Below are 12,150 nucleotides of genomic sequence, written 5' to 3'. Positions count from 1 at the left end.
AATCGAGGTCTCTGACTGTGTGTGTGTGTTTGTGTGTGTGTGTGTGTGTGTGTGTGTGTGTGTGTTCAGGTGATGGACCTGCTGCATAAGATGGGTCCAGACACCGTGGTCATCACCAGCTCTGATCTGCCCCCTCGTCTCGGAGACAGATTCCTGGTGTCTTTTGGCAGTCAGCGCATTTGTAAGTGTGTGCGCTTCCTGTGCAACGCAAAATTGCTTTGTCATGAATCTAAAAACCTGTCAGACTGCTGAACAGTGGAAGATAATATCACAGTGTGCAGATTTGACCAATGACAAAATTTGCAATTATGAGAGCTATTTGAATGCATATGAGTTCAGATATTTTTATGTTAATGTTTTTGTATTTATTTGAAGCGCCTACATGGGATTGTGTAGCCTAGTGGTTAAAGATCAGGGCTGGTTCATGTATGATAAGTTCTTGTGAAGCGAATGAAGAATAAAATAAGCATGTTTGTGCAGTGATGCCTGACGGTACAAGGACGACCCAGCGGATCCGAATAGAGGTGCCGAAGGTGGATGCGGTGTTTGTGGGGACCGGTGATCTGTTTGCTGCTATGCTGTTGGCCTGGACTCACCATTACCCAACAGACCTGAAGGTACAGCATATATTAAATCAGTGTGTCAGAAACGCATCCCAGTGATCATGCAGCGTAGTAAGAAAATGCTGATCAAGTCTCTCTCTCTCTGTTCTTCGCAGACGGCATGTGAGAAGACCTTCTCTGTTATGCACCATGTCATTCAGAGGACTATATCTTATGCCCATGGTAAAACAACGGCCAAAAGCTTTGTATTTGATATGCATGTTGTAGGGTTGTCAATACACTTTCAGCTTCAGGTGATGTCAACAGCAAAAATTAATATAATACTAAACATTCTTTTATCTAAAAGATTAAACAATATAAACATTAACAAATTAAAAACGTGGCATGAGGCCTACAAGTACTGTCATCATTTACCTCAAGTTGATCTTTATGAATTTCTTTCTTCTGTTGAACATAAAATAAGATATTTTGAAGAATGTGGGTTACCAAACTGCTGGTCCCCTTTGACTTCCATAGTCATTTTTTTCCCATACTATGGAAGTCATTAGGGTCCATCAACTGTTTGCTTACCCACATTCTTCAAAATATCTTCTTTTATGTTCAACAGAAGAAAGAAGGTGAGTAAATACTGACAGAACATTCATTTTTGGGTGAACTATGCTTTTAAGTAAACATTTTTTTCCAAGTAATATGTTGACAAACAAAGAACAAAAAATACAAATGAGTGCTTTTCAGGTATCTTGCATCAGTATAAAGTAACGAAATCCATTCAACTTTCTAAAATTGGGGAGAAATTACTACAAAGTACTTACATGCAATTATATTAAAAAAAAATTTGAACCAATTCAAATGATGAAAATCTCAATCATAGGATATTTACTTATTCACTTACATCGGTGGCCAGTTATGGCCATTGTAAAGACTAAGCATGTAATTCATACATCGCTATCACTGTTTATGTATAAACTCTACCGTTCAAAAATTTGGGGTCAGTAAGATTTTTTTTTTTTTGTAAAGAAATTAATAGTTTTATTAAGCAAGGTTGCATTAAGTTGATCAAAAGTGAGAGTAAAGAGATTTATAATGTTAAAAAAAATGTATAGTTCAAATAAACGGTGTTATTTTAAACTTTGCATTCATTAAAGGTCTTCGGGGGGATATATACAGTATACAGGTGCATCTCAATAAATTAGAATGTTATGGGAAAAAAATGTATTACAGTTTCCACAAAAATATTAAACACTATTTTCACTCACAAGTTTCTTAAGCAGTAAATAATCATATTAGCATGATTTCTGAAGGATCATGTGACAACGAAGACTAGAGTAATGATGCTGAAAATTCTGCTTTGCATCACAGGAATAAATTACATTTTTAAAAATATTAATATAGAAAACAGTCATTTTAAATTGTAATAATATTTCACAATGTTACATATTTTACTGTATTTTTGATCAAATAAATGCAGGTTTTGGTGAGAATAAGAGACTTCTTTCAAAAACATTAAAAGATCTTACCGACCCCAGACTTTAGGCAGTAGTGTAAGTGAATGATCACTGAATCATCACTCTCTTGTGTATTTTCAGAGATGGCAGGTCCTGGTAGAAGACCCAGCCCGGCCCAGCTGGAGTTACGGATGGTCCAGAGTAAAGCTGACATAGAGGATCCAGCCATAGTGATGGAGGCCACTGTTCTATAGAGCCGCCACATCTCATCCACACATCTCACCCTCCGCTCACAACTGCACAATGTATAGATGTTGTACATTTTGATATGTAATGTGACATTGCCTTAGAAACTCAGCCAGAGCTCAACAGTTCCATCTCAAGAGATTCAGCAGGGTACAGCCAAACAAGCGAGAGGGAGAGAGCCATTGCGCTCCGAGAGAGTGTAACGCAGAGAAAAGAGAAGGGACGAGGAGAGTGGGAGAGATGATCAGCCTCTCTCATTCACACGATTTTGTGCATCTTCACCATCTCTGTCTCTCTCTTTCTCTCGAAGCTCCTCAAGAACTCCGGTTCGTCCTGCACATAAAGCCCAGTCACTGACATTTCCAGACCAGGTCAGTTATGTAACTAAACTGCCATTGATCTAGTGAGGACCAAAATAAAAAAAAATTAACATTAACATTAATATAGTGTGATACTTTCTATGCTCTGTGATTTTGAGTCAGAGCAGTTCAGCAACAAACACAGAAAACAAAACCTAGATGGCTGAGTCTCACAAAAACTGTCAAGAAATGCCAGAGTCATATTTCGGCCTGAATCAAAAGATCAAAATAAGATTTTTATTGCATAAAGGAAAAAGAAGGATATTTATTAGGACCATTAAGATTGTGTATTAGGCTATTTTTTTAATTGTATTCTTTTCCCCAGTTCTCTGTTGCTCACTGCAATGGGAAAAATTATCATCTTTATATCTTATTTTGTAATTATATACTTTTATAAAAGTATATTTAAATATATATTAGGGCTGTCAAATCTATTAATCGCACATATACAAACTTATGTTGGATGCGATTAATCATGATTCATCGATTTGAAAGCCTTATTATATATGTATATTCTTTCCTATTTATTATTTTCTATATAGATTTTTTTTTTTTTCAAATTATTGTCACCAGGCAATGATTTTAATAACTGCTTTACATTTAATGAGATTTTTTTTCAGTGATAAAATGTGATTATTTGTCACAATACATTGTTGGTCCTAAACATAGATTTTCTTTATTCAAAATAATTTTCTTTATGCAAAATATAATTCTCTGTTTTTATCTTTAGATTTAGGAGTTTAGTTTGGCTTTGACTTTTCTTTGTGAGATTTACCCAGAAAGCTTTGCTCTCTGCGGTTCTTGATAAGATACCAGATAGATATGTTGTAGCCAACTTCAAAAATGAACAGGTTGTTAAAAGTGTATTACAGACCCAAAGCACTAATTTGTGTGAGTCCAACTTGTGTCTAAAATGTGTATTTTGTTTATTTTTTGTGACTATATTCTTCCAAAAAGGGAGATTTTATTGAAGAGATGCGCTGCTGTATTTTGTGACTTGTTGATGTTTTTGGTGAGATATACTGTAATAATTTTTGGTCTTGCTCACGTGTATATGATTTAATTCTCGTTCCATTGATTTCATTTTACATCGAGCATTTCACTTCATGTTTGTTTGTCTGTGTAACTAACATTATCATCTCGTTTGCTTTGAACTGATTGTATTTGCATTGATAATCTACTTGTTTGTACAAGCAGATGAAACTTTAAAAGTAGTTTTAACTTTTTTATTTGATAGTATTTTCCTATCTTAAAAGGAAAAGACTTGTCTGAAGTACTGGGGGAACGTCTTAAAATGCCTTGATTAACAGTAGCTGTGTATGTGTGCTAGTCTGGGGACCTGCGCCTGCTTCTCTCTCACTGTGTCGGAGAACATGGTGCCTTCTGGTTACAATGCTGTGAAAGATAATAAGAGGCAGATGAGTTCTATATTTCATCAGACTTGTTCTCCTTTTTTCAGTTCATAAGGAGATTGATTCAGGCAACATCTTCCTTTGTGTCATATGTCTGTTTATATCTCTGTTTGATCCATTCTCCAAGACACTCCGCAGTTATATGTGGATTTCTCAAGTATTATTTTTGACTTCTGTTTTACACCCAACTAATGCTCTTCCAAAACTAGTCACGTTTCTTTTATCCATCGTTTCATCCTCTGATCATTTCTGAGTTGCATTTGTATATTAAGCACTCAAAATTCCTTCTGAGTGAATCTCACGAAAACATATCCATGTCACATTTAACTCCAAAATCGAAAGAAAAAATGAGAACGAACAAGACAGAAATAGAAGGGGAAAAAAAAACATTATGCTTGAAACAAAGCCTATTTTAGACCCATTATCTATCGTTTTTTTTTGGTGCCAATTATGCACATTTTATTGTAATATGATAATTGTTTACATTTAAATCAGCATGAATTGGTTCAAAAAAAAAATACAACAAAAGCATGATGTATAAGTATTTTTTTTAATATTATAATTATTAATCATGTTTTCGCATTACCAAAATGATATATTAATCGTCATGAAAATAGTTTTAGAATTTAAAAAAAATTATGATTGTAAAAAATTGCTAAATTTACACAGCATTTAAGGCCTACAAGTGCTCAGAAAATCCAGTTATTCTTCACGTTAGTTGAGACTTTCATAGCTCTGACTCTTAAAGTGAGTGTACATTTTTATTTAATGTAATGATTGTAAAAATCAGCAATTTATTAAAGAAAATTAAAATATCTGGTTTCTTTTCATTTTGGGGTGAAATATGACCAAAGCATGTTCTTTCATGAGATTCACCCCTCTTCATCCACTTCAGCTTCTAAATTTTCATCTTATTTTCCTTAGAAAAAAAAAGATGGCCATGTGCAGGACTAATCAGGGGTCAGCATTGCTCTGTGGGGCATGTGCTTCAGCTTTTCATTAGTTACCGAGCTGTTATCTAACTTCTTATGGGTACTTGTACATTGTGTACGTGTATGTGTGAATGACTAATGGATGGTTGTACTGTGAGTGTGCGAGTATTTGTGTTCTCTGAAGGAATATGAGGGTGTGAAGGGATAAATGGGGGAGGGAAGTAAAATAAGAAAAGCCAAGTCTAGCCTTTATGAATAAAGACAGTGAGCTGGTATACAGATGATCATGACATCACTGTCTCTGAATGAACTGTACTCATTCAGAGTACACACTTGCTGAAGTACCACTAAACAGGTTTAGTTTAAGGCAAAATAGCTACTTCTTCATGGAGATGCCTTGGTGAACATTTAATCTTGTGGCCTGCAGCAAAATGTGCATGTTAACTATATTTAAAGCAACAGTATGTAGGATTTTACCTTGAAATGTCTTTCAAAATAGGCCAATTTGGATTGTAAACTGACTTTTACTAAGGCGACTGGCTTTTGTTTCTTTTCCACACTCCCTCTCAAACGTCCGTTCTGGGAGTATGTAAATTTGGTGAGCGGGTATGAATTCCCGCGAAAAGGGCGGATTGCTTTGCAGCAGCAAAAATGCACGTGTACAGTGATATATTTACGACAGTGAATTCTACTAACTTAACTGTAGGGGGGCTCCAACGTTGCAAAATACACACAACTTCATACAGTTGCTTTAAATATATCAACAACATGCTAACAATGAAAGCACACTTGTGTTTACTATTAATTAACAACTGTGTCCTGATATAAGAAACCCTGTCAGAAAAAAAGTAAAGGAAGATGCATCTCACTCTGTTCATGGGCAGCCAAATATTCTTTAAAAAAGTGACGTGACATGTGGCCAAGTATGGGGTATTGAAGGTGGGAGAGAGCGCTGTACATTCACAACCCCCACCTACAATCCCTGCCGGTACGAGACTCGAACCCACAACAGTTTATCGCAGTGATGTCTAGTGCACTCCATGAGGGAAGTGTGGTCAAGAACTTTTGGGATGAACTACATTTTTGTTTGTTCTGTATACATAATGTTTGTAACTTGTATATCGGTCTGTGGAAATGATGTGCTGTTTATTGTAAGACTGTGGATCAAAGATGACTAAATGACGCTGAGCTCCTTCTAGTGGACGGAGCTTCTATCGTCTGAGAAAAACTATTCCACTACCATAATTTAGGCCATAAACAAAGCGATCTTCAGTATACTAGGTCCCTTAATGCCGTTCTTTTTTAATCTGATGTCCTGACTCCATATGATACGGTTTAATCGCTTGGACCTATTTGTCATCAATGTATATGTCGTCATTTGTAGTTCACAGAGTTTTGTATAATTAGCTGCCTTCCATTACAAGGCATTGAATGCCTTACAACGTGTACAAAAGCATTTCAGGCCTACTAGTGCTCAAAAAATCCAGCTATTCTTCACGTTAGTTGCGACTTCCATAACTCTGGCTCTTGAAGTAAGTGTAGGTTTTATTATTTCATTTTTGTTACGTTTCATTTTCACATAGTAGACTGAGGTGCGAGACAGGATAGTTTCCGAGGATGAAACATCTTTAGAAAATTATGGAATCTGACAGAAATTAGTCATTGTGTCTTGGTCTCTCAGTGTGAATGATTTCTTCTGTAAAATGAGTGTTTAAAATCACTGTGCTTGCTATAATGTACTCTTGTCCACAACAGTACTGTTTAATAGAAGATTCTACGGCAAGAGTACATGAGAAAACACTTGAAAATGTGTCCTCCTCACCGAACGCCAAATATGAATTTCAATGACATCATAATGGGCAGGATGACATGTTGCCAGGGCAACAATCGAAGGCATCATTCTAATTCTCTGTAAATATGTCTCTCTTAACAGTTCTAATAGTGACAGGTCAGTGCTTCACGATTCATTTTGATTCCCTCTCTGTTGACATGGTTGGTATCAGAAATATTTTTTGTTCTTTCTTTGGTTTTCCGTTCTGAATGGGGTCAGAAAAGACAATAAAAAATAAATGTTTGGTAAAGTTTTTAGTGCTTTGTTTTCATATTCTGAATATTTTATAATATGTACCAATAAAGATTGTAGTGTACAAATCCACATTTATAATGTATGTATGTTATAATGCAATAAAGAAAAACAAAGTATTATATTACATGTATGTGTGTTTCTTAGGATGTTAAGAAAAACTCATGCTTTTTACCATTTTTAATGTGTCAGGTTTCTGCTCGCTCAAAATTCTGTGTAAAGACAATGCAGCAAAAAGCCATACTAAAATATTGCAGCTCTGACACTACTTTGGTAGTGCAGCTTCAAACTTTAAAGGTGTCTTTGCATAGTCAAGTTAAGACTGCTCTGTGCCAGCTCAAAATTCGTTGTAAACACATAATACAGCTTAAAAGCCAGACATTTAGCCTGCTCTGAGTCACCTCAGCCTCTAGTACAGATGTAAATGCCTTTATGCCACCTCTGAGCAGCATTACACAGTCTATGTAAAGACACCTAAATGCCACTTTAGAAGCACTTCAGCGCCACCATTGCAATGTAAATTTGGCATAAATGAAATGAAGCAGCATCAATGCAGCCTCAGACTTTGTTGTTGTCATAACAGCATATATATTTCATTAATTTTAAAGTGCATATATTCACAATTTGAGAATTAAAAATGAATAATTTTACAGCTCTGCTTTTGGTTCTGTTAAAATTAAATGCAGCATCAATGCAGCCTTAAAGGTGCAGTAAAAGTGGATTGGACTAAGCACCAAAACACACTTTTAGCCAATCACCAGTAAGGGGCGTGTCCACACGTGATGGAGGAGTTACCAGTGTTGCATAGCCTATTCGTTAATCTGGGGCGGAGCCATCAAGATAGGGGTGTGGTCATTTTAGGTTGGGGCGTGTTTGTTGTGGTGATTTCAGATCAATATGGTTTCTCAGAAACTGCTTACTGCACCTTTAAACTTTGTCGTTGTCATGACCGTGTACATATATAATTATTTAATTAATCCATGTCTAAATTTACAATTTCACACTTAGCTATTAATATTTTTTATAATATGATCTCTGTGCAAATGCATATTTAGCCTCTGTGCAGTAAATCTAGCCTACCTTTTGTCCAAGGTATAAATGCAACTTCTGCACCGTCTTTGAGGTAAAGTTCATTTTAAAGAAGACTAACTGAATGTCTAAAACACTTACGGTGTTTAATTCTCCAGATTGACTTTACTGACGAGGTCAGCGTCTCACAGCAGCCTGAGAGCGGTGGAACTACAAAACGCCAGTTTCCAGTCGAAGAGGGGAGCTAATCGGACAGGAAGTCCCACGACTAGATGCAATGTGTTTGTGTGTTGTGCGTGTATGGATAACGACACATCTGAGCAGCAGCCCAGAGGCTTAGATACCTTTTTCCGACAGCATTATCATATTGCATCGCATTAAGCGGAAAAGCACGAATCCTCCACGCAGATCCACTGATGACATTTAAGCAGGTAACGCTAACACACGCGCATGCAACGTGCCGCCGCGCGCTCTAGATGATGACTGTCCTCTTAACCCGATTAATAATGCTGTTATTAACGTTGACAGGCGGTTACATGCGTCCATTGCATAAACCTGTGTTTTCTCCGTGTATTTTATTATTTTGCATTTGCATTTGCATTGAATTCATTTTTGGTGTTGTGCACGGGCTCGAGGTTTCCCCTGTACTGCAGTGGCAGGTTTGTATAGACAGCGTGTTTAGAGCACTTCACAAAGCTCACTGTTTAGTAACCAGTGCAAGGCAGTTTGACAGCGCACGGAGCATCGGCATTTTCCTCCATTTGCATGAGCTGATATTTATCGTGTTCGTTCAGCAGTCGTTTGCATACGAATGGCTTTAGGATCGCTGAAGATGAGTGGTGTTTATGACTCGGTTGCAGTGTGTCATTCCCGACCTGCGGTCACGTCACTGTCGTGCGATTATCGGGGTTACTAGAGTTCAGATGCAGCGCTGGGCTGTTGCCTTCAGTTTAGTGGATGAGTGGGTTTTACTTATGCACTGTAATTGACATTAGTTATGTTTTTATATAATTCCAGCGCATATGTGTAACTGCATTTGGGTCTTTAATATGTTAAATTGTACCTATTATAGTGATTATTTACATTAACTGACGTTTTTGAAAGGCTATTATTATTATTTTAATTCAGAACCTGTTTAATTAACAATAGGCTGCCTGGAATTCTACGACGTTCAGTTACGTTAACTGTTTCCAAGCTTGAATTACGGTACTGATGACTAAAATACTCTTCCAAATTCAGCCACTGTCATAGCATACAGCCTTTATTATTTTTGCCATAGGCTACTGCAAGAATAGTAAGAGTAGTATGCTATTCCATTCATATTCAGCCAGTGTTTGTTGTAAATTTGAATTTACAGCAAAACCAGAGTTGTCTCTCTTCAATCTCATTTCTTTTTAGTCAATCAAAAACAAAGAGTGCGACCAGCTTAATCTGATTCATTCCAAACAAATAAAGGTGCCGCCACATTTCTGCAAAATTTTGCAGTCAAAAAAGGGTCCACTGTCTATTGCCGATAGTGTAGCGATGTATGGAGCACAGTTCATAATTTTTAAACCAAGAAGTTTTCTGTTGGTCCACATGGCAAATTTGCTTGACAAACTTGAACGTGTTGCGTGGATTCCTATTGAAAAGACTGGATTTCACTAATGAAAAATCACTGAACAATGGTTAATGTGACTGTACCTTGAGTCTTATGCCGCCCATACTACACAACTTTCAAAGTCGTTGGGTAGCTGTTTTTTTTCACACTACAAAGCTTTGTCACTTCTGGTCAAAACACATTTCACACTACAGGACTTGGATCGCAGACAGATCTGCAAAGTTAACAAGCTAAATATCTTTCGAGCTTCAGCGACGCATCGACACTTATCCCAGATCATTTCTTTGACAATTCAAACATAGCAGTTGTCACTCACAAGAATGAGCGCTGATTTACTTCTGATTTCAGGCTTTTGTCAGTGATTTTCATTAACTTAGTGAACAGGAAATCAGGGCTATAATCATGTAGTAGTGTATGGACAGCATTATAAACCGGCTTGGTTTTAGTGTATCAAAAGCACATATGAGTTCACTGAATTGCATATCAAGACATTCAATAGGTCTGATTAAAACTCACTTCATGAATTTGTATCTACATTAATGAATGAATAAAATTGCAGGCCTACCTCCTTTTTTGTATTTTAATTTCAGTATATTGTTTGGGCCAGTGAATTAATAGGTTGCAAAACCATAATTTTGGTAATGGAACTGTTTCATTGCTTTGAACTTTGTTTTACTAAGTGCAATTCATTTATACTTTGGTCTTAATCCAAACCTGTCATTCTTTGCCAGCCATATGGCACATGCACAATATTTTGTAATCCTCTTTCATTAGAGCAATAATGAATTGGCTCAGAATAAAATGTTATTGAATCAGTTATGCATTGATGCTCATTTTGACCAGGTTCAATTAGAAAGTGCATGTAAATAAGGTTGTTTATAATAAATTTATAGTTATTTTTCAATTTTACTTTTTGTTGTGCCAGAACAATGTATAATTGCATGCCATGGGGAGGATTTTCAAATAAGATATATATTCTTTATTCTTTTGTGTCACAGTATATCCATGACACTGCTCTGTTAGTGCGTTAGACGCAACCTTTCTAACCTTGCCTTTAATCTGATACAGCTTCTTAATTAAACCGAACACTATTACTTTGCACCTAAGGTAGATAACAGCAACCCCATCTTGATTGGGGACATGTAGTCACATTGTTGTTGGGCAACTTAATTTTTCGCGATTAGAATGTGGGTCAGAGGTTTTTAGCAGTGACGCCTTGACATTATCCTCTTAACAGCTCCCTGCTTCCTTTGGACAGCAAACAGAGCATTCATCTTCTGTTTTGTAAAAAGGGCTTGACTGACATACACCATAATGACTTAGATTTTGTTTGTTTCAGCCACAGGAGGTTGTTTTTGTTTTGATGGCCGCTTGTCTGTTTCAGGTTATTCAGTTCTGGGTGGTTTGAGATATGAGGGAAGTAGTGTCTAAATGCTATTTTTACTTAATTTGTAAGATTATGTGCAACACTATGTCTATATCAGGAAAAGTAACAGACTTGGAAATCTCCTCACCACAGCAACCCAATTGAACAGATCTGGGGTTTCATCCAAATGTTGTTGAATTGCTGCTGCATTGACCACAATGTTGGAAAGGCAAGAGCTGAGGTTGTTAAAGTGTTGTGAGTTGAGGCTGGGAGGGTAGAAAATACCAGTAATGTTGTGCAGAACAGTAAAAATTGGATTGTACAGTACAGGTATCAGTTCAGTTGAATCCAGACACAAGTTTTGTGTCTGCACTGTTCTTCTACTATCTGTGAGCAAGAGATGTCATATCTATTTCTCGAGATCGGTGATTCGTGTGAGCGGCCTGGTTCTTCAGTGTCACCCGAAACTTGTATGAATAAAAGATTATACGTGGATGCCCAAATTGGCCACCGTTGTAATTTCATCACATTAATTTATTGGTAAAGCCTTTGTAATTAAAATCAACAAACACAATTGAATGAATTCTGTTGGTTATCCCTGATAAATAGAGCATAAAATTTGTTTTTTAGTATTAATGCATTAGAGCATGCAGCTAGATCGGATCGTAAAAGGAACATTATTCACAAAGCGGTGACAGAATCAGAAACTCATGTAATTTGTGCACCAAAAGTTTTATTAACTAATCTAAACAAACATACAATCACTCATACATGGGGGAAGGGCAAGTGAGACTGGATGAATGAAGCCATTAGAGAAACAGGGAATATAGCTATGAAAATGAGTCAGTTAACCTTTGAGTGAAACCATCAGCGCCATACAATGGGGTCTATAGCTTATACTAGGGATGTAACGATTCACTCAACTCACGGTTCGATTCACGATTTTGATTTCACGGTTCGATTCGGTCTGTGTGAAACAGCGGACGAGCTGAATGAGATGCAGATTCACTCTCTGCCAGCAGGTGGCTCTTAAAGCGTTTCCTGGTTTCCGCTGTAACCACAGCAGTGCTGAATTTACGAACTTTAATATGCATTATACAGAGGCAAGAGGAAAA

General features: G+C 36.8%; 2 protein-coding genes across 5 annotated transcripts in view; both read left to right on the top strand.

Annotated features, from left to right (window-relative positions):
- Positions 1-2,954, top strand: part of pdxkb (pyridoxal (pyridoxine, vitamin B6) kinase b) — a 25,563-nt gene extending 22,609 nt beyond the window's left edge. For all 3 annotated transcript variants that reach the window (XM_016471575.1, XM_016471574.1, XM_016471576.1), the window contains exons 8-11: positions 70-181; positions 481-617; positions 719-785; positions 2,150-2,954. In XM_016471575.1, coding sequence (XP_016327061.1) covers positions 70-181; positions 481-617; positions 719-785; positions 2,150-2,262 — 429 coding nt within the window. In that variant the 3' untranslated portion in view covers positions 2,263-2,954. The remainder of the gene's footprint in view (positions 1-69; positions 182-480; positions 618-718; positions 786-2,149) is intronic.
- A 5,344-nt stretch (positions 2,955-8,298) lies between these two features.
- Positions 8,299-12,150, top strand: part of LOC107676863 (1-acyl-sn-glycerol-3-phosphate acyltransferase gamma-like) — a 32,503-nt gene continuing 28,651 nt past the window's right edge. For both annotated transcript variants that reach the window (XM_016471569.1, XM_016471573.1), the window contains exon 1: positions 8,299-8,500. The gene's annotated coding sequence lies outside the window, so the exon portion shown is untranslated. The remainder of the gene's footprint in view (positions 8,501-12,150) is intronic.

The sequence above is a fragment of the Sinocyclocheilus anshuiensis genome, unplaced genomic scaffold (assembly GCF_001515605.1).
Source record: "Sinocyclocheilus anshuiensis isolate Anshui unplaced genomic scaffold, SAMN03320099.WGS_v1.1 scaffold2166, whole genome shotgun sequence".
Lineage (NCBI taxonomy): Eukaryota > Metazoa > Chordata > Actinopteri > Cypriniformes > Cyprinidae > Sinocyclocheilus > Sinocyclocheilus anshuiensis.
Note: the sequence above shows the minus strand (reverse complement) of the source record. Positions and strands in the feature narration are given on the sequence as shown.